Source organism: Podarcis muralis, chromosome 17 (assembly GCF_964188315.1).
Source record: "Podarcis muralis chromosome 17, rPodMur119.hap1.1, whole genome shotgun sequence".
NCBI lineage: Eukaryota > Metazoa > Chordata > Lepidosauria > Squamata > Lacertidae > Podarcis > Podarcis muralis.
Genome location: NC_135671.1, coordinates 10192835 through 10213523, shown reverse-complemented (window position 1 = coordinate 10213523; position 20689 = coordinate 10192835). Strand labels below are relative to the sequence as shown.

At 44.8% G+C, this 20689-nt stretch overlaps 1 protein-coding gene across 5 annotated transcripts in view; it reads right to left on the bottom strand.

Annotated features, from left to right (window-relative positions):
• Positions 1–20689, bottom strand: part of GAK (cyclin G associated kinase) — a 78552-nt gene that overhangs the window by 40041 nt on the left and 17822 nt on the right. For 3 of the 5 annotated variants that reach the window (XM_028713250.2, XM_077921341.1, XM_077921340.1), the window contains exons 3-11: positions 18034–18093; positions 17434–17548; positions 14080–14222; positions 13131–13256; positions 11003–11092; positions 7706–7841; positions 6866–6978; positions 5310–5421; positions 4922–5045 (exon numbers count right to left, since the gene is read on the bottom strand). In XM_028713250.2, the coding sequence (XP_028569083.2) occupies positions 4922–5045; positions 5310–5421; positions 6866–6978; positions 7706–7841; positions 11003–11092; positions 13131–13256; positions 14080–14222; positions 17434–17548; positions 18034–18093 (1019 nt within the window). Of the gene's footprint in view, positions 1–4921; positions 5046–5309; positions 5422–6865; positions 6979–7705; positions 7842–11002; positions 11093–13130; positions 13257–14079; positions 14223–17433; positions 17563–18000; positions 18094–20689 lie in introns of those variants that run through there. The other 2 variants (XM_077921343.1, XM_077921342.1) reach the window with 2 other exon arrangements.

Here is a 20689-nt window from a genome sequence, read left to right as displayed (position 1 = left end):
TAAGACCAGAACAATCCTGTTAGCATGCAACACAGAGAACACAGACAATTGAGGCATATTTACCTTGGACTGCTAAGAACGTGGGCATGGATTGATGAAAGTTGAAGGAGGGGGGGGGGGGGAACGGGCAAGGAAATAAGTGTCACACGCAAAATCAAGATGCAAAATAAAAAGAGAACGCGAGAAAGCCCTCTCCAAAACAACCATCTCATAACCCTCTGAAAAACAAATCTTGCTTTCCCTCCTTAACGAATGCCTTAAGTCACATTAGGAAAACACTACTATAGGTAATGAAAACCATTAATGCTAGGAACCTAAAAAAATAAATAAAAAGAGCACCAGCCATTGCAGTTTCATTTGTTTGCATTGCTTTGAAAAGCATTTAATGGCAAGATATATAAAGAAAATAAGGTTTGAGCTTCAAGTGATACTATACATCCAACCAATTCATATCATAAGTGAAAGGAGCATTAAGCAAGTGCAACAATGACATAGAACATAGAAACCTCATCGGGAGTCAAGGGAATGGCATTTCATTTAGCCCAAAAGAGATTTGCATGAATGTTCCTCATACCCCGCTGAGGCTGGTTAGTCATGTTGCACTTCAGTGGTATGTGCCAGTTGCACAGAGACAGTGGATCTCCCCGCCTACCTACCCCCAATATCATGTTTACTTGGCACACCATCAGTCTCAAACCAGTTTGCTTCCAAGTAAACACACATATGGTTATAGTGCAAGTGGCAATTCTCACAGTTTGGAAATTATCTCATACAGTACCAACAATATGGAAACTGCAGTTTCAGAATTACAAACCTCAGACATAAGACCTTTCATCATCTACGGTGTGCCATATTACTTAAAATGGGTTCCAAAAATTATTATTAGCGAATCCAAAAGGCATTGGGATTTCTATTTATTCCTGTTTTTCCTTGGAAGGCATTCTGTCTGCTCTTTAGAGCAATACTGGGGGTGAGGGTGGAAGCAAGTCTGCTATTCAAAACTCCTTTCAGCGCCATGTTACAAAGAAAGAGCAACAAGCAAACACCAGCTACCAGACCCCTTTCAAAGTGTGTAGCTCATGCATAGTTCTTCGGATCTGGGCCTCCGTAGAGATAAAACATATTTTGGCTAAAAAGATATGAGCTGCAACGTGCTATGTTGTTGTAACCTGCCCAGGGGCCTTGTGGTGAAGGGGGGTGTGTTAAGAAAGCCAATACTAAAAAAGCATAAATAAACCTTGATGCTGCTCATGCAAATTATTTCTTTTGGGGAGCAAGCAGCTATCTACCTAGAAGTTAAATATGGTATCAGCTTTAACAGCGAGGACATAAAATTCATGCCAAGCCCTTTGCTTTGGTTTTATAGATTACCACAATAGCTCACCATTTTGCAGTGGGAAAATGTAGTTTTTTACTATTTATGTTCATAACACGTACATACAAGAGCCTTTGATTTATTGCACAGCATGGAGGATACTAGCAATACGGCTTGGCTCATTCAGAACTAACCAAGCACAAATGCTGTAGTGGGGTTTTGCTTTCGGTTTGGGTTTCTTCGACTCAGGTGCTATACAATTCGCCCTAGCATCACTAACCAGTTCCCCATGGTCAAGTCCATCCACACCTGGGCCCTCAAAAGACCTTTACTGAAGTGCCAGCTTTTTCACCTTGCCCAGGAAAGGCCCTGCTTGAAAGAGACGGTTCCAGTCCATCCCAGAGGGGTTTCTCTCTGGCAGAAGACGGCGGCTAGCATTCGAGCGCCACACTTGGGAGAGAGCAGAAAGATGGGAGGAGGGCCGGCTGATCTACCCTTGGGCCTATGAGGCCTCTGCCCTTGGGTAACCAACAAAAACTGCATCATGGAAAAGGTGAATGGAAGATGGCTTACCATTGGTTACCTTAACCTTGAGGTCATAATCACTCCACAGTAATAAGCCTCAAGCCTCTCTGTAAGTTTAATGTACCGTATTTTTCCGTGTATAAGACTAGGTTTCTTTTTACCAAAAAATTAGGTTTAGAATTGGGGGTTGTCCATAGTTGGCAACTTTCAGATTTGAAAATAAGAGATCAGCAGCCTCGAAAATAAGGGATCAGCAGCCTCACCTGTCCTGGGGACAGTCTACGGGATATCTAACAATCCGGGATAGCAGCGGGAAGCAGTGGGAAACGGCGCTGGAATAAGGGAATTTCCCACAAAAAAAGAGAAGGTTGACAGCTATGGGCTCATCTTATAAACGGGTAGTGCTGAGGGGTGTTTTCTTAATTTGGAGTCCCCAAGAATAGGGGCGTCTTATACATGGGGGTGTCTTATACACAGAAAAACACGGTACATTAGCTAAGTGCCTTATGACAAGGGCTTTCCCTCTCCATAGTCTCCGTCTACAGAGGCTTGGCTGATGGGTGCCAGGGGCAAGAGGAATGCCCTACCCACAAAATCAACATTTTCTGCCAGTTCTCCCAAGTTGCCTTCTCCCATAGAAGTATGTGTAGGTACAGTACTATGGGGAATCCATGCTATAAATAACCATTCAGCCGTGGCGGAGCATTTTTTGGTAGCGCCTGGGGTGGGTGCATGCAGTGCACCACGAGGGTGGGGCATGCCACTGGAGTGACCCCCACCCACTGGAATTAAGCAGGGCTGCGCTGCTCCACCTGCCCAGCTGTGCAGTGCAGAGCCCAGACAACCGATTCGGCCCGACATCGCCCTAGGAGCCCAGCACCGCTTTCTGGGACTCACAAAAGCGGCACAGGGTTGGCAGGGTGCATGCCTGTTGCGTCCTTCTCAAGCCACCCTCCAGCTGGAGAGTGGCATGAGAAGGACGCAACAGCTCATGCGCCCCTCCAAAAACAGTGCCTGGGGCAATGTGCCCCCCCCACCCCCCTATGCTATGCCTCTGCATTCAGCTGGGAAATTGTGCGCCCAAACCCCACTGATGCCTTCCAGCTGCAGTGGCTGCCGATCATCCGAACAGGAAAGGTAAATAAAGGCTGGCGAACCCAGAACACAAGCACACTGCAGACACCCAAAACTGCACTGTGATTATAGACGCAACCTTCACCATGGGGCACCCATGTTGCAAGAGTTCCACTGGGTACTGGTAAACTTCCGTACATGATTAACTATACCAGTTCTTATATTTAAAACTGCAGGGAAGCAGGGTGTTGGAGAATCCCTTCTACTAACCTTGAGGCTCTTCAGATATCTGGAACCACAACTCCCAGCATACCTGAACATGGGTCATGCTGGCTGAGGTTGAGGGTAGCTGTAGTCTGGCATCGCCAGGAGGGCACCAGAGGATGGGTTAGGCTGGCTTATATTCGGGGCGGGGGGCGCACTCTTGAGTTCCTCAGCTGTCTCGAAGCTAGACTGGCAGCTTCCAGTAGCAAGAATTTTCCTATGGTAGCCCCATGCTTGTGTGCTCCCTCTCTCCCCACACGCCCAAAAAGTAGCTAATCTGTTCCATAATTTTAGTTTGTAGGGACCGGTTCCTACCTTTTTTTATTCCAGGTAGTCTTTAAATGAGCTGGCAATTGCATGTTAAATGCCAGGTTTACTGTTGATCCTTATGGGTTTAGAGCTGTACTATTCTTTGTATTTATAATAAGCTCATGTTTTACTTAAACAAACAAACCATACATATGTTAAGCACCATCTTTTCCCTTCTTTTACACCACAAACTGAAGTAGGGCAGTCACAAGAGACAGGGCCTTTTCAGTGGTAGCCCTGTCCCTGGGACATTCCACCCAGCTGTGTGTCTGGCTGTGAACTTGAGTCTTTAAAAACTTCACCATTCCAATCTGCTTTTAAAATGAATGAACTTACTGATTCTAATTACTGCACTTTATTTATGTGCTACATTTTATAGTTACTGTTTTAGGTTTTAAATAGTTATGCTTTTAATTGTGAGGCACCCCTTTTTGGCCATGAAAGGCAATAGAAAAACAGCTAAATAAACAAGCTAATTTGGAACATCCCATAATATTTGGAGCTTGCCAGGCTCGGCAGATGGGGATTTCTGTGCCTTTCACAAGTTTATTTTTACAGGTGGGGGAGTCAAGCCAATCAGAAACTGCTATGCTTCAAATGTTCCTTCTAAACATTCAGCTACTGGGATATTACATATTTCTTAACCTATCCTGGCTAGGATCCCATGTTGCCACTTGCTTTTAGCAGGAGGTCTGTAGACCAGATGGCATGGAATTGCAGGTTGTCACAGCGCCAAGTTGCACTGCATGAAACAGAAGGGTAGGAGTCAAACCAGAAACCTTGCTGCTGAGCGGGGCAGCAGACCTTATGCTCACTATTGCATCTAGCTCTGTCCTGAACTTGTGTGGTTGTGCCAGTACAATATTCTCAGTACGAGAGCTCGAACTTCTCCAATAATGTAACATTTGCAGTATAAACCAGGTTAGGGATTATTTTTTTAAAGCAGCTTTTTCTAGTGATGTACACAACTTTGCACACATACAATGCCTCTTCCAGTCGTACCTTGGATCCCAAACACTTTGCGAGTCGAAAGTTTTGGTTCCCCAATGCCACAAACCCGGAAGTGAGTGTTCCGGTTTGCGAACGCTCTTTGGAACCCGAATGTCCGACGCGGCTTCCGATTGGCTGCAGGAGCTTCCCGAAGCCAACCGGAAGCCACGCCTTGGTTTCCAAATGTTTTGGAAGTTCCAAAACCACATAACCACAATATCGTGAAACAGGATAGTGCCCAAAGCACAGATTCATCCGCTGAGCCTATCATAACCCACCCCTTCCTGCTTTTTCACAAGTTTTGGAGAAGGCCATCTCTTTTTAAAAACCACATGTGGGGGCGGGAAAGACACAGTACATGAAATACCCAATGCACTGAGGGAGAGGTGAATTACGTTTGTGGATCTGCATTCCCTTTATCAGCACAGTTACAGTTCTACTTACTTGGCCACAGACTGAATAACTTTCGAAGATGTGTCCTTGATATTTGTGAGAAACCTCTCCGTCCCGCCCCTAAGAATATCAAAGAATCCGCTGTAAGTCTGGTCACATTCGGCTACCGTCAGACCTAAGAGCCAAGGGCACAGAAAAGTAACTGAGCACAATTTCAGTCCATTAGCTTCAGTGTCAAACAATTTGGTGGTGCACTTAAACTCTCTCCTATATTTTTGCATTTCTTTAGAAAGGCTTTAGTCCCATTATTAAACAAATGGTCGGAAAAGCAATTGCCAAGAAGTACAACCAGACATGGTACTGGGAGATCTCACATATTTTGATGCTCTGCTAATAATAATAAAAATGGGGGTGGAGGAGGGAATATTTGGGAATATACCTGCATTGTACATGTTGTTGAGCTGCCCTGCTGGCTTTGAGTTCTGTGTTACTACAGCTGACGATGTCCTAGGCAGAGCATTATTTCCATAGCCTCCATTTTGTTCAAGGAGCTGGAAAGAAAAATCAGCCATTTCCAGAATTAGCACTTCGATCTCTTTCAAACACCCCCCCCCCCCACCAAAGGGTACAAGCAATACAGAGCATCTTAAAGCCACTTGCCAGGTGGGATCCACAAACAAATTGTATCCCGGCCATAAAATGGGTTCCGCCACTATTCTCTATTTTATTCATTTGGGGTTTTTCATCTAATGAAGTTGGCAGAAAAATTAATTGAGGTGAAAAACCCAGAAATCTTTATATGGAGGTGAATTAAGTACGAAGGAGGATAACGCTCCTTTACTCTGGGAGAGGAAATGTCAGCACATACCACTTCCCGCAGCGCTGCATGACAAGCTATACTTGCCAAGGTAGCTCATCAAAGCTGGAGAAAAGTCAATATTTACAGTACAGTCATACCTCAGGTTAAATATGCTTCAGGTTGAGCGTTTTCAAGTTACGCTCCGTGGCGACCCGGAAGTAACGGAGTGCGTTACTTCTGGGTTTCGCCGCTCGCGCATGGGTAGATGCTCAAAATGACGTCACGCACATGCGCAGAAGCGGCAAAACGCAATCCGCACAGACGCAGACACCCAGACGCAAGTTACGTTGTACTCAGGATGCGAACGGGGCTCCGGAACGGATCCCGTTCGCATCCAGAGGTACCACTGTAAATGTGTGTGTGTGTGTGTATTTTAATTAAAGAGGGTCCCATAACACAGAACAGTGGTTAGAGGAGAGTCCAGGTCCAAAAGGGCTGAAGACTGCAGCTCAAGCTCTTGGCCTCTGCACCAGCAAAGTCCTTGTTTCAACTCTGCCCTCCAAAAGCAATCTCACTAGGTAGCATTAGGCAAACATCACCCTCTCAATTTCCTATCAGCCCAACCTCATATTGCTTCTTCTGCAATACAGAGATAGAACTGATCTACTTTACAAGAGGGATGCAAACGTCACATTGTATGTGAAACGCCAAATGTGTTTGGTAGATTGTGGGAAGGGAATGTTGCAAAGTTTGATCAGCACTTATATTTCAAGCAGTCCAGAAATAATAAAAAAGATTATTCACGTGCAAATGCCAAGACGACTAGAAATGAAGCAGATCTTGCTCTCTACCAGCCTCCCCCAAACTCATGCCCACCAGCAGCCTCCATTAGCCTCAGTCTCCATAGCCAATGGGCCATGGATGATGGGAATTGTAGTCCAAAATGCTGAGGGGCACCAGGTTGGGGTTTCTCTATACCTGCTACTCATTCCCCTTATTCCCTGACTTCTGAGATGAGAGTCCTGAGGATGGGAAACAGAACAGAATTTATTTGACAACATTGCTTTTGGAAGACTTGTATGAAACACGCCAATCTATTTGCCTTATTCCAACATTGGCACATCTTCAACGGGCAATTTGGAGTTTCAGTGCAGAGAACCCCAAACCATAAGGCTTTGCTCAATAGCTCCAGTTACCTCTGTGATAGGGGACTTTGGGTTCACATTTCTAGCAGCTGCGATCTCCTGCAATTGATTCACAAGCTCCGTGATGGACAGCCGCTCTTCCGGATTCACTTTCAGACTCGATCCTAATAAAATGACACAACAGATTATTGAAACGGGGGTTTAATCTGCAGATCTCAAAGACAAATTTCTGGTTTCCCCTGCCCTAAGATTTCTATCCTGCCAGTCATCCAAAGAGACTTTCAACATGGGTAAAAGACCTGGCTAACGGATATTTGCATAACTTAAAGATGTGGCTTTAATTGTTTCAGTGATCAAGGGCTTCGAACTGTGAATAGTTGAGAATTCTCTAAGAAAAGGGAGAAGCTCAAAACATGCTGGGTTGTATAATACTTTTAGTCACCGAGGAGTGGTGAATCCCTTCCACATATGCTAGAACAAGGCTTCCCTAAGCTGGTGCTTTCCGAATGTTTAAGACTCCCAACACCCATCATCTCTGATCACTGGCCATGCTGGCTTGAGCTGATGGAAGTTGCAGTACACATCATCTGGTGAGCCATAAATCCCCTACCTGTGCACTGGAATAAAGTCAACACTACACTCAAATAATAAAAAGATGGAACGGTTAACTTCACTGCCACTTCTAATTTCTTATATTCATGGATTTTCTCTTCAACCTGCATGTATACTGTCATTTCCCATTAATTACATGAACAGAAACTTTAAAAAATATATATAGGTGCATTTTTGCAAAGGAAACAAACAAAAAGAACCTTAAATCCATACAAAATTATCAGTTCATTCCCCTTTCATTTGCCCCAAGTGAATTTAGCATTACAGTCTTAAACTTACGAATGAGATCATGAAACACTGTGTATCTTGTGTCATTCTGAGGAATTGAATATTTTCCATTGACTATTCGAAGCTTAGCTCCATCTTCGAATGGATGTTGCCTGAAGCACAACAGATAGAGGATGCAACCCAATGCCTGCAGGGGAAGAATGCAGACGTTAACAAAAAAAAAAAACCCTCCCCAAATTCCTAAATAGTTAAGTTGTTCAAGCTTAAATCGAATCAGCTATGGGAGCTATTATTTCGTTTCACCCAATAGCCTATGATATTCAATTACTTCGGAGCAGACTACAGCATTGGATGTTCTGCTGCAGCCATGCAGCCATAATGAGTGCTAACCGCAGTTTGTTGCCTTAATCCTGGCTAAAATCCCACATGAAACCATGGCTTGACTTCCCAGATTGAGCCCTGCCAATGAAAGAGGATACCAATGAGCCTTGGCTGCCATCCCAAGTTTGTATCCCAACCACAACACAACAGAGGGTGGCAACATGAGAACGGGCCTTTCCAATGGTGGCTCCAGCTCTCTTGGGGAGGCACACCTGCTGCCATTTACTTATCTTTAGGCGCCAGGCAAAAACATGCCCTTTTCAATCAGGCCTTTCACCATCTATGGCCTATTTGTGTGGCTGAGATGTTTTAATGCAGTTCATTTAAATATATATATACTGGTTATAATGTGCGTATGTGTTTGCTTTTTGCTTAAAATATTGAAAGTCGCTTTGAGCTGCCGTGGCAAAAAAGCGACCAATAAATTTAATAAATAATCGTAACACTTCAGCAGTTCCCACATTCTGCTCTCTAACCCAGGAATCTTAATCTGCTCTCTCAGAGATGATGAGGACAGAAAACGCAGGCGATCATGTCAAAACAGAGCAAGATGTGCATATAAGCACTGAATCGATTTCTCATCAAGTACAGTGATACCTTGGGTTAAGTACTTAATTCGTTCCGGAGGTCCGTCCTTAACCTGAAACTGTACTTAACCTGAAGCACCACTTTAGCTAATGGGGCCTCCTGCTGCCGCTGCGTCGTTGGAGCATGATTTATGTTCTCATCCTGAAGCCAAGTTCTTAACCTGAAGCACTATTTCCGGGTTAGGGGAGTCTGTAACCTGAAGCGTATGTAACCTGAGGTGCCAGTGTACAGAAGTTTGGTAAGCTTGACACCCAGCAGAGCAATACAGAACAATCTGCCTGCCCATCAGTTCTACGTATTCTCCTGCTGCTTTCACCACCCTATATGGAGTCAAACCATTGGTCCATCTAACTCAGTATCATCTACACTGAGTGGCAGTGACTCCCCAGGCTTTCAGACAGCACCTTTTCCCAGCCCTACTTGGGAGTCACGAGGTAGAGAACCAGTGTGGTGTAGTGGTTAAGAGCGGCAGATTCATAATCTGGGGAACCGGGTTCGTGTCTCTGCTCCTCCACATGCAACTGCTGGGTGACCTTGGGCTAGTCACATTTCTTTGAAGTGTCTCAGCCCCACTCACCTCACAGAGTGTTTGTTGTGGGGAAGGAAGGGAAAGGAGATTGTTAGCCGCTTTGAGACTCCTTCGGGTAGTGATAAAGCAGGATATCAAATCCAAACTCTTCTTTTTCTTCTAGGTATTGAACCTGGGGCTTTATTGCATTCACGGCAGATGTTCTACAAGCTGAGCTACTGTCCTTCCCCACAAACCGATCCTGAGTGCCTCAGGACAAGATCTGTACTGCTCATGCTCCCATGTATTCACAATGTAAAAGGTAAAGGTAAAGGTAAAGGACCCCTGGACGGTTAAGTCCAGTCAAAAGTGACTATGGGGTTGCGGCGCTCATCTCACTTTCAGGCCGAGGGAGTCAGCGTTTGTCCACAGACAGCTTTCCGGGTCATGTGGCCAGCACGACTAAAGCACTTCTGGTGCAACAGGACACTGGTGCAACGGAAGCCAGGGCACACGGAAACGCCATTTACCTTCCTGCCACAGCGGTACCCATTTATCTACTTGCACTGGTGTGCTTTTGAACTGTTAGGTTGGCAGCAGCTGGGACTGAGCAACGGGAGCTCACCCTGTCACAGGGATTCAAACTGCCGACCTTCTGATCGGCAAGCCCAAGAGGCTCAGTGGTTTAGACCACAGCGCCACCCGCGTCCCTCCAATGTATTCACAATGTATTCACCAGTAAGACTGGAACATTGTCTGCTGTTCACTGCATTGTGCTTAAGGCATTCCTATCAGTACATTCTATCAAATCCGTCAACAAGAGAATTATTCTCTCTCCTGCCTCTCCCTCTTCCTTCCCAGCTTCAATTAGAAAAACGGAGAGTATAGCCAGAAATTACTTCCAAATACCTCTTTTCTTTTAGCTGTACTTCCTTAGAAACTGCACTGCCCCCCCCCCCAATCGCTTACATAAAAATGCAAGCCTCCTATCCCTATTTGGCTTTAACATTCCCAATGTTCTTGAAAAATCTGTGTGCTTGCTTATATGTCTCTTCTCCTCCAGTTCCTTGTGTTGCGTTGTCCTTGTAAATTTCCAGATGATTTGGCACAGTCTTGTCTATTTTTAATTCAATGCACAGTGTTTGGTAGCTTAAAGCACTTCAGGTTGCTTCCAATGTCAGGGCAGTCCAACCGAAGAAATTAAATGGACACGGTTAACCTAGGTCAATTGATTTCAAGGGTTTTACGCTATTGGGTCTGATTTGGTGAAAGTGTTAACAGTGAACTCACCCATTCCTAATAAAGGAGTGAGAGGTTTTCACAACTACAACAATAGCCAACAGAGAAAGAGGTAACAGCACACACTCCATTGGCTCACCTAAAAAATTCTAGATGCCTTTGGCTCCTCCTTTTCCTGAACTGTTTAAGGTGGTCACATTTTAAGAACTATGTAAGCTTGCCTGTTTTCCTCTTCCTTCTCTATCCCTTTTCCTTGTGTGTTGTATGCTTTATTAGACTGAAAACCTGTGGGCAAGGACTGTCTTGTTTTTAAATCTGTACGGTGCTTAGTGAAATGTTAGGTGCTTTATAGCTGATAAATAATATTTAACCAAAGGAAAGAGTATCAGGAGCAAAAGGTGTTTTGTTTTGTTTGTTTGTTTATTTATTATATGTGTTAAGTCGCTACCACATTTTTGAAGTTTTAACGTCTGTATTACAGTGGTGTTATTGTGTATGTTTTATTGGTTTACTGTGAACCACTTGGGATGAAATGGAGGGGTAGAAATTCCCTAAACAAATACAAAATCCAGAAAATATTCAGAAACAAGGTGTCACACAAGGTCTAATCTACGTATAAAGAAAATGCTTACCCAAATATCTTGTTTTTCATCAATTGGAAAGTTTGAATATAGATCTATTATTTCAGGAGTCCTATACATTGGTGTTGTGTTCCTTGTGATCTGTAGACACACAAAATAAAAAGACCACCTCAGCAGAGGGTCAGAAACAAAATAAAATTTAAAAGGAACCTAGAACACCCCAAGCACAAAATGCTTTGGTTTTCATCAAAACAACCTGTATGCCAAATGTGGGTTTCTGTAACTCCTGCAGCAGCAACCAATAAAAAGAAACAAAATGCTTTCTTGCCTTTGTGGCATGCAAATCAAGATTAACACTCAGGAAATCAATGTGAAGGTCAATTCTTGTTTCTAAGTACAGTACAGTATTAGTAGTCTGTTAGGTGTAAAGGTAAGGGACCCCTGGACGGTTAAGTCCAGTCAAAGGTGACTATGGGGTTGTGGCACTCATCTCGCTTTCAGGCCAAGGGAGCTGGCGTTTGTCTCAGGGTCCTGTGGCCAGCATGACTAAACCGCTTCTGGTGCAACGGTACACCGTGACAGAAACCAGAGCGCACTGAAATGCCATTTACCTTCCCACCACAGCAGTACCTATTTATCTACTTGAACTGGCTTGCTTTCAAACTGCTAGGTTGGCTAGGACGCGGGTGGTGCTGTGGTCTAAACCACTGAGCCACTGGGCTTGCCAATCAGAAGGTCGACTGGCAAGCCCAGTGGTTCAAATCCCCACAAAAGGGTGAGCTCCCATTGCTCTGTCCTAGCTCCTGCCAACCTAGTCTGTTAGACTGGATATATATGTAGATAGCGATATCCTCCTCTTATAAGCCATGGGATGCTGCAGGGAACTCTCAAAGAAGGGGGATTTTCTTTGATGTTTCTTGGTTATTTATTCATTTATTAAATGCATTTATATACCACTCAATATTTCAAAAACCTGTAAGCAGCATTATGCTATTCCGGGAATGATTTCAGATGTCTGTAGCAGTTTGAGAGTTCCCCACCACCACCACTCATGATTTACAACCTGATGACCCTGTGACCAGTAAATCTGCAATCCTCCTGTTCCCACATGGCCAGTCGACTGACCACTGCAAACTCCTTCATGTAGCACTTCCTTGAAAGCTATCATGAAGCTCCAGCAAAATATAGTGGCCCCTGGTGACTAGGAGAGGGCACTGCAGCACCCTAGATCATGGTTCCCTGATTTTCTTCTAAGACTAAAGGTAAAGGGACCCCTGACCATTAGGTCCTGTCGTGACCGACTCTGGGGTTGCAGTGCTCATCTCGCTTTATTGGCCGAGGGAGCCGGTGTACAGCCAGGTCATGTGGCCAGCATGACTAAGCCGCGTCTGGCGAACCAGAGTAGCTCACGGAAACGCTGTTTACCTTCCTGCCAGAGTGGTACCTATTTATCTACTTGAACTTTGACGTGCTTTCGAACTGCTAGGCTGGCAGGAGCAGGGATCGAGCAACGGGAGCTCACCCCGTCACGGGGATTCAAACCGCTGACCCCTCTGATTGGCAAGTCCTGGGCTCTGTGGTTTAACCCACAGCACCACCCACGTCCCTCTTCTAAGACTGCTGCTCCCTAAATTCAGGTGCCTGTTGCTATTTTACCAGCCCTTGCCAAAAGCTTTCCAGGTTCTCTGAAAAGCAGCTCTCAGAAGTAATGTTATACAAATCAGGGCGACACAGGCAGCTTGGCTCACAATTCATTTTGGAAACCGAATGCAGAACTTTTGGACGCGACTTTTACATTATTTGCATGAAATACATTCAGCCTTAACCAACAGAGAAGACCAAAGGATCCAAGAGATGTAGTATTTGTGCTGTGGTTCGGAGAAAAAAGGACATTTTATGAGGTGCTTCTTAGCAGACAGCACAATCTAATGCATGACTATTCAGAGGTACCCAGGTTAAATGTGTACAGGCTTGCAGCCATACACAGCTGAAGGCTACTATTTTATTACAGCCGTAGTTTAAGAATGTCTTGTATAGGACCAGGAAAAGAATGCTGCTCCCCCATAACATTTCCAAGTGATTTCCACTGCGACAGAATTTGGTCTAATGTATTCAAGGGATACCAAAAAGCCTAGAGTTACAAAACGTTGAAAATAAATCAGAGTATCAGGTTTCTCACCTCCTCTTCAACCGCTGCTCTTTTCTGTGCGGACCAGTTGTAGTCAGGGTAATGTGCTATGGTTGTTGCACTGCCAAAGTCACACAGTTTAATTGTTCCTTGGTTACTCATCAGCATATTTTCTATCTGTACGGACAATCAAGTGAGGAGTTTAAGGGTGCACATTCAGTGGAAACACTTACATTTATTTAAAAGGGCAGATTTTCATGCATATATCCTCCAAGTTCACAGCATCAAAGCGCACAAGATTTATCAATTCTGTACTAGCTGCACTGTTCACACTCCCTAATACGTGTGTTTATTTTAGAAGAGGCCTTCCCTCTGGAGAGCAGCGAACGCTGCTTCTCAGATTAGCCTAATGGAATAAAGTACAACGAAAGATGTGATAAACGTCATGTAGCTATCAATATTTCCCAGACTACTTTTAATTAGGGATTGCACTACAAGAATGTTTCCTTATGGCTGGCTGTATGAACCAGCCCCAAGAGGGCCTTCTCGGTAGTGGCACCCTCCCTGTGGAACGCCCTCCAATCAGATGCTAAGGAAATGGACAACTCTCTGACTTTTAGAAAACATCTGAAGACAACCTTTTATCGGGAGGTTTTTAGTATTTGAGGTTTTACTATGTCTTGATACGCTGTAAGCCGCCAAGAGTGGCTGGGGAAACCCACCCAGATGGGTAGCGTATAAATATTATTATTATTATTATTATTATTATTATTATTATTATTATCCGATGCAATACTTTTCCGTTTACTACATGACAAACTCAAAACACACTCAGTCTAAATATTATAAATTGCTTTTAGGTTCATTCGTTTTCTACCCTCAAGCAGTATATAAATTTTATGAAAAGATTAAATAACTTGCTACTGGCTGCTGCTCCAGATTCATAACAAAGCTCCTCCTTTGCATAAATCAGCCGTTCAGCTTGTTTCGGATTCTGTACCTTTAAATCTCTATGAATAATAGGAGGTTTCTGCTTATGCATGTGTTGCACCGCACGGCAGGTCTGATAAAAGATCTTCAACACCGTGTCGCACGAGAGGGGCCCTTTGGATTCAGCTTTCCTCAGAAATTCCACCACTTGCCCTGTGGACGAAAAATTCATAACACTCTGCGAGGGGAATACCAGGGCTTCCTAACAACTCTCAGCACCCCTTAACAAACTGCAATTCCCTGGGGAGCTGTACACTACCAATTTAGGGAAGCCATGACTGTTTAAAGTGGGATAATAACACTTTAAACATGCAGATGTGGCGCCACACACACAAACCAAGCAAGCAAGGAAGCAAACAACATGGCTTCTTCTATATTTGAGTGAGAATTTGGCCCCCACCCCAGACCAGAAAGGGTAAAGCCTACCCTACTTGCCAATTAATTTCCTTCCTTAGTTCTTCCCTTCTTGGGAGTGAACACACACCACAAAATGGGGGTCCAAGTCCCTCAGAAGTCTGCCACCTCGAACCAGGATGAGATGGGCAGCCATCTTGCCCTGTTATTAGCCCACAAACAGCAAACCTCCCATGCCCTCCTACACAATATTAGATTCCTAAGCAAATCTTCCTGTCCTGTTCCTAAGCAGTAGCTCCTGCACATATAAAACAAGGAACTCCAGCGTATGTGAAATGTTAATTCCCCAGCCCTCAATTCTCAAATCATGGCCAAGATCCAAGGGCAGCGGGGTGGGGGGGTGGAGGAGTGAGCAAAAGCAAATACTGAACCCTGTCAGTCTCAGCTGCCTGCAGTTCTCTCTGCAAGAAGAAAAAGCTGACTAACTTCAAATGCAAAACATCTACTAGCTCTGGATACAGACCAAAGGGGAAAGCCATTAGAAAAAAACCCTCTTCCAAGTGTTTCTTCTCTTCCAACTTGGCACAAGGACAAAGGAGCCATCGTGTCTGTGTGACCTGCACGGCAGGGTGCCCTTCAGTCCCGGTCACACCAATTAATTAGAGAGCAAATTTTAATCGGCAATTAAAGCCGTGATTAAAGCTCACAGTCCTAATTAATAGCCGTCTCGGGGGGGGGGGGTGAAGAGAAGGGGGGAAAAGAATAACTGTGTGGGAGGAAAGAAGAGCCACTCATTTCTACGTCAATTTAAAATGCCTTTCCCAAAGTGGTTTCCAATAAACAAGAAGGTTATGAGAGAGGGGTCAGGGGAGACAGATGCATGGATCGCTTCCGTGTAAGTCACACAACCGAACATTGGATATTCCTTTTTTTATTAAAAAGGGGGAGGGGAACAACCACCTTGTAAAGTAAAGGACCCCATGATGTTAAGTCCAGTCAAGGGCGACTCTGGGGTTGTGGAGCTCATCCCGCTTTCAGGCTGAGGGAGCCAGCGTTTGTCCACAGACAGCTGGTCATGTGGCCAGCATGACTAAACCGCTTCTGGCACAACGGAATACTGTGACGAGTGCCAGAGCTCACAGAAACACCTTTTACCTTCCCGCCATAGCAGTACCTATTTATCTACTTGCACTGGCATGCTTTCAAACTGCTAGGTTGGCAGGAGCTGGGACAGGGCAACGGGAGTTCACTCTTTCATGGGGATTCAAACCGCTGACCTTCTGATCGGCAAGCCCAAGAGGCTCTGTGGTTTAGACCACAGCGCCACCTGCATCCAAACCACCTTGTATTGCATGCTAGTGTCTGTATAAGAAGGCCAACGAGCAAGCTTCACTTTGTATATAGGGCAGTGAGCAGCTGGAGACCCAACATTAGGAAACACTGGTATAGGGGCTCTGCATAATCGGGACTCCTGGTTGTGTGGGTGCCATAGCTGTCAACTTACAGATTTAAAAATAAGGGGCCAGCAGCCTCGAAAATAAGGGATCAGCGGCCAAAATAAGGGATTTTCCAGGCACAGGTATGTTCGGCTTCTGAGCCCCTCCAAGCCAAAGGCAGAAAGCCCAGCCAGCAGCCAAATGAAGCCTCAGGCGGTGGTTCCCACAGCGCAACAACCCGGCAAAGGGGATGCAGCAAGGAAAACCACCGTCACCTCTCCGCTGAGAAGCTCTGAGCAAAGGCAAGTCCCCAGGCAATGTGGCCAATTTGATCGGCACAAGGCATGCAAGCTCCACCCCCCAGTCGTTCTTAAGACTCCTTATTGGGTGAGCAATGCAACCAAGCAACACAGTTGGAGCCTCCCTCCTCCCTGGCCGGCAGGGAGGGAGGGAGAGGAGCTGCTTCCTTTGAAACCCGGAAAATTTAAGGGACATCATCAATAAGGGACAGCAGCGGGACACGGCGCTGGAATAAGGGGCTTTCCCGCCAAATAAGGGACGGTTGACAGCTCTGGTGGGTGCCTAGCTCAGAAGGAGCACCTGTAAATGAGGGGAAGCTCACAACTTGGCTTTAGACAAACACATGCAACACATGGTTGTTAAAAAAGAAGACCTGACATCAGGCACAGGGCAAATGCAGAGCTGGAGGGCTGAGGCTGTACTCTAAGAACCCCCAGCATAGAACAACATATCCATAAGCTTGCTGGGTTGGGAAGAGCCGCTGTGCTAGCTTCCAGGCAGGTGGGTCACAGTTGCTTTACCAAGATGTGATGCGGCCCAGACGTCAGTGCAGTGTGAACGCACTAGAAAGAGCGCTGGATTGGCTCTGTCCGTGCATCTGCACCACACCAACCGTCCTGCCCCTCTCCGTCCCAGGAAGCAACAACTGGAAGGTCCAGCTTCCGGGAAGCTAGCATAGCGTCTCCACCCTACCTGGTGGACAAGATCTGTGACACTGGCTGTAAGTGGCAACCCCTTTGTGACAAGAAAACAGCCTTAACCTGATTTAATAGATAGAAGACGGGACAGTAGAAGGGGAGAAGCAACAACTCCATGGAAAACAAGGTGGGAAGTCAACGAAATCAAGAGAAAAGACAGAATTGTATCTTGATTGTGTATGTTAAAAATGTTGAAACTTGGTAAAATATAATTGAAAAAGAAAACAGCCTTATCTTACTGGGCATGAGCCCAGTAGCCATAGCAAGAAGTTCCATGAAGGAATAGGGTGCGCCATCCCTTCTCAGCATCCAGCATCAAAACCAAAGTAGGCTGCCAGGAGGCATAGAAATGTGTCTGGTATAGAAATGTACTACCAGAGGTCTCTTGTTCCTCCTCCTCCCAGTTGGCCACTAGAAGTTTTTGCTGACTAAGTAAAATTGGTCAGCTTATCTACAAAGCTGGAAGGCTGTTTTGATCAGCCTCACCACAGTCATCTCTGAAGGAAGGACCGGCTTGGCTGAACTGCTAGATTAGTCCACCAAACAATAAAAAGCCCACATAAATTATCATTTTACCTCTGCAAAGCTCGGTTAGCAGAAGAAACTCCCCTTGCCCAGTATCGGATTCCTCTTTTCCAATCGATGCAGCAGAGCAGAACTGGACAACGTTCGGGTGACCAGATAACTTTTTCTAGAGGATTTCATCTGTTAAAGTTTCAAAGATTGCTAGATTTGGAACACATCTTTTGCAGCCAGGTTATACAATAAAGAACAGCTCGTTCCCTTGAGAGATTACAGTCCCAAATCCATTGGAATTCCCAGCTTTCTCTGGAGGCAGGGAGCGTGCGGGCAAATCTACCGCTACAGAAACATTTCCAATAATGTTTTAAGAAATAAGAACAGGTCACACAGCACATTTCTTTTTATAGTGCCTATGTGAATTGGGAAAATTAAGACAAGCCAAAATTTTAATCTGTATGCCTTCACTTAACGTGTCAGAGGAAATCCTGGTGCCACAAACAAAAGGAAGGATCATTTGTACCAAACTATGGAATTTCTGAACTACCACAGATATGATCCCTCAGACAACCTGTGACAACCAAAGACGGATATGCATAACTGTATAATTAAGGACTGCTTTACCCAAAGCGTTTCAGGTTGTCTCTAAAAGGATACCATAAAACAAACTTCTTGAATGATGGCTTTGTTCTTTTCTTCTTCATTAGATAATAATCTCTGTCAGGAAATAAAGATGTTATAGAAATGTAAAATTGTTAACAAGGCATTATGCTTTTTATGAAGGGATTCCAAATATTGTTGCATTTATCCATACACAATCTGCGTCGAAAAGCGATCTGTTCATTTGTTGCTAGAGTTGCCGTATCTTCTATCCGTTGATCACAGAGAGACATGGCATTATCTTTCCAATAAATTAATATCAGTCTTTTTTATGACAGCATATATTCTTATGATTTATATAATGAAAGAGACATTTCACAGCCCACACGCAAATATCAGGGACAGCCTGCCTTGCCATCTTCAACATCCATTGTGAAGCACTGGTGACAAGAAGCATGGCAGCACCAGAGACCCATCACTTAAAGTTCAAATTACGTTACCATTATGAAGTCACTTGCAAGAATAGTGCCAACATTTTGGGGGGAGAGAATCTTAGCCCAGTATAACAGTCTCCCTCAACATAACACTCTCCAAATTTTGTCAGATCACGACTCCCATCAGACACCAGCTGCATGGCCAATGGGAGTTGTAGTCCAACAATATACCAAGGGCATGAGGAATGTCATTTTGCATGGAAACACCTTTCAGATTTCCTCAGTTCCACATGCTTGTGGTTTTTCTTGTGACCTAAAACCTTGTGCAAGCTTAGTGCCTAGTGCAAATTCCCGGGAATCTTAATTTTTACTTGTTGCAAATTGTTATGGTTAACGACCAACTTTTGAACACATGCAAGTAACCTCTATAAGCACACTGTTTCAGAAGGCAAAGCACCCAGTGCTATTCGTAATCATTTCTCCTTCACAGAGAAAAAAGGGCATACACACATACACTCATGAGCACACATGGGCTGGAGGCTTCACACATTTACACCCATTTCCCTCCCTCTGGTGCAGCACCATTATGAGAAGGTCTTGGAGATCCTTCTAGAGTCTCTACAACCTTCTTATAATGATGCCAGAGTCTGTTTTACAAGTTAAGAAGACGGCTTTCCTGCACAGCTCCCCAATTTTGGGCCACCAGAAGTTTGCTACCTACTCGTTATGGAGAAATATGGCTACAAATGTCAGCATGGTATGGTGTCCCGTCCCACATTCAACTTCTGACTCAGCCATGACATTCAGTGGGTGCCCTTGGACAAGTCACTGCTCAGTTTGATCTACCTTACAGGTCCGTTATGAAACCAAAATATCACTCAGAGCCCCTTAGAGGAAGAAAGGCTTGCATGTTTTAAGAAATGTAACAAATATTATGTTTTCAACAAATCTACTCTGGGGCAGAAGTATCCCAGGCCGAAGGAACACCAGTCTCATGGTAATAGCTAACTTGTAAGTTGCTCTGAAACATTCACTAATGACAACTTTAGTCCTGGGGAGGGTGCAGGCTAAGGTTTAATGGCTTATCTAAGTGTTTATGTAGCATCGATGACGCCATACCCCAGAACTATCCAAATGCACACCTCTAAGTATTTCATTGTTCAACGCTCTGGAAGCATCTGGTGCAAGTTAAAGGGCTTGCAATTCATATATATCAAAAAAAGCAATAAGCAAAAGCCTGAAACAAAGGTTTAACACTGAAAGCTATTCTAGGTTGTTCTGAAACAAAAGCCAATTGGGGAAAAGGGACACCATTATCCTCCTGCTATTGTTCCAGATGAGTTTGCAAAACCATTCAAATCTCGAATGGCAAGATCCCAATGATTCTCTACAGTAGCGATGCACTAGAAAAAAAGGTGCCCTAAAAACACACCGCGAAGCAGGAATGCCGGCATTTGGCAAAGCAATCGTTTACTTCTCAGATGCAGCAAGTATATGAACTACTAAATCGCAGCAAAGGTCAGCCACTTAGGGCGAATGATGCACTGCCCCCAAACTTCAGTCTGCCCTCAGCTAGCCCCCACTGTCTGCCTTATTAGTTATGAACAGTCCAGGCGACGGCAAGGCCTGTCATCTTCCTCTTCCTTAGTCTCAGCGTTGCCCTTGTGTAACTTAACAAGGAGAAGGAAGAAACTAGACTTAATTGGCTCTGCCCGCCACTGGCTTTGGCACCACCTACTGCTGGCCTCCTACTTTACTAATTGTACAAATCATCACCACAAACATCGCCTCCGTACATGCCCTTAAAAGGTAAAGGTTGCGGCGCCCATCTTGCTTTACAGGCCAAGGGAGCTGGCGTTTGTCCACAGATAATTTTTCTGGGTTATGTGGCCAGCATGACTAAGCGCTTTTGGCGAAATGGAACACCAAAACCAGAGCAGTGCATGGAAACGCCATTTACCTTCCTGCCAGAGTGGTACCTATTTATCTACTTGCACCTTTTGGCGTGCTTTCGAACTGCTAGGTTGGCAGGAGCTGGGACTGAGCAACGGGAGCTCACCCCGTCTCTAGGATTCAAACCGCCAACCTTCTGAATCAGCAAGCCCAAGAGGCTCAGTGGTTTAAACCACAGCACCACCCACGTCCCGTACACACCCTTATAATTTTTTTTATTAAAAAAAACATACAAAGAAAGAGCCATGCTTCTGTCCAACTAGGACATACAGCGGTACCTTGGTTCTCAAACGCCTTTGAACTCAAACAACTTGGAACCCAAACAC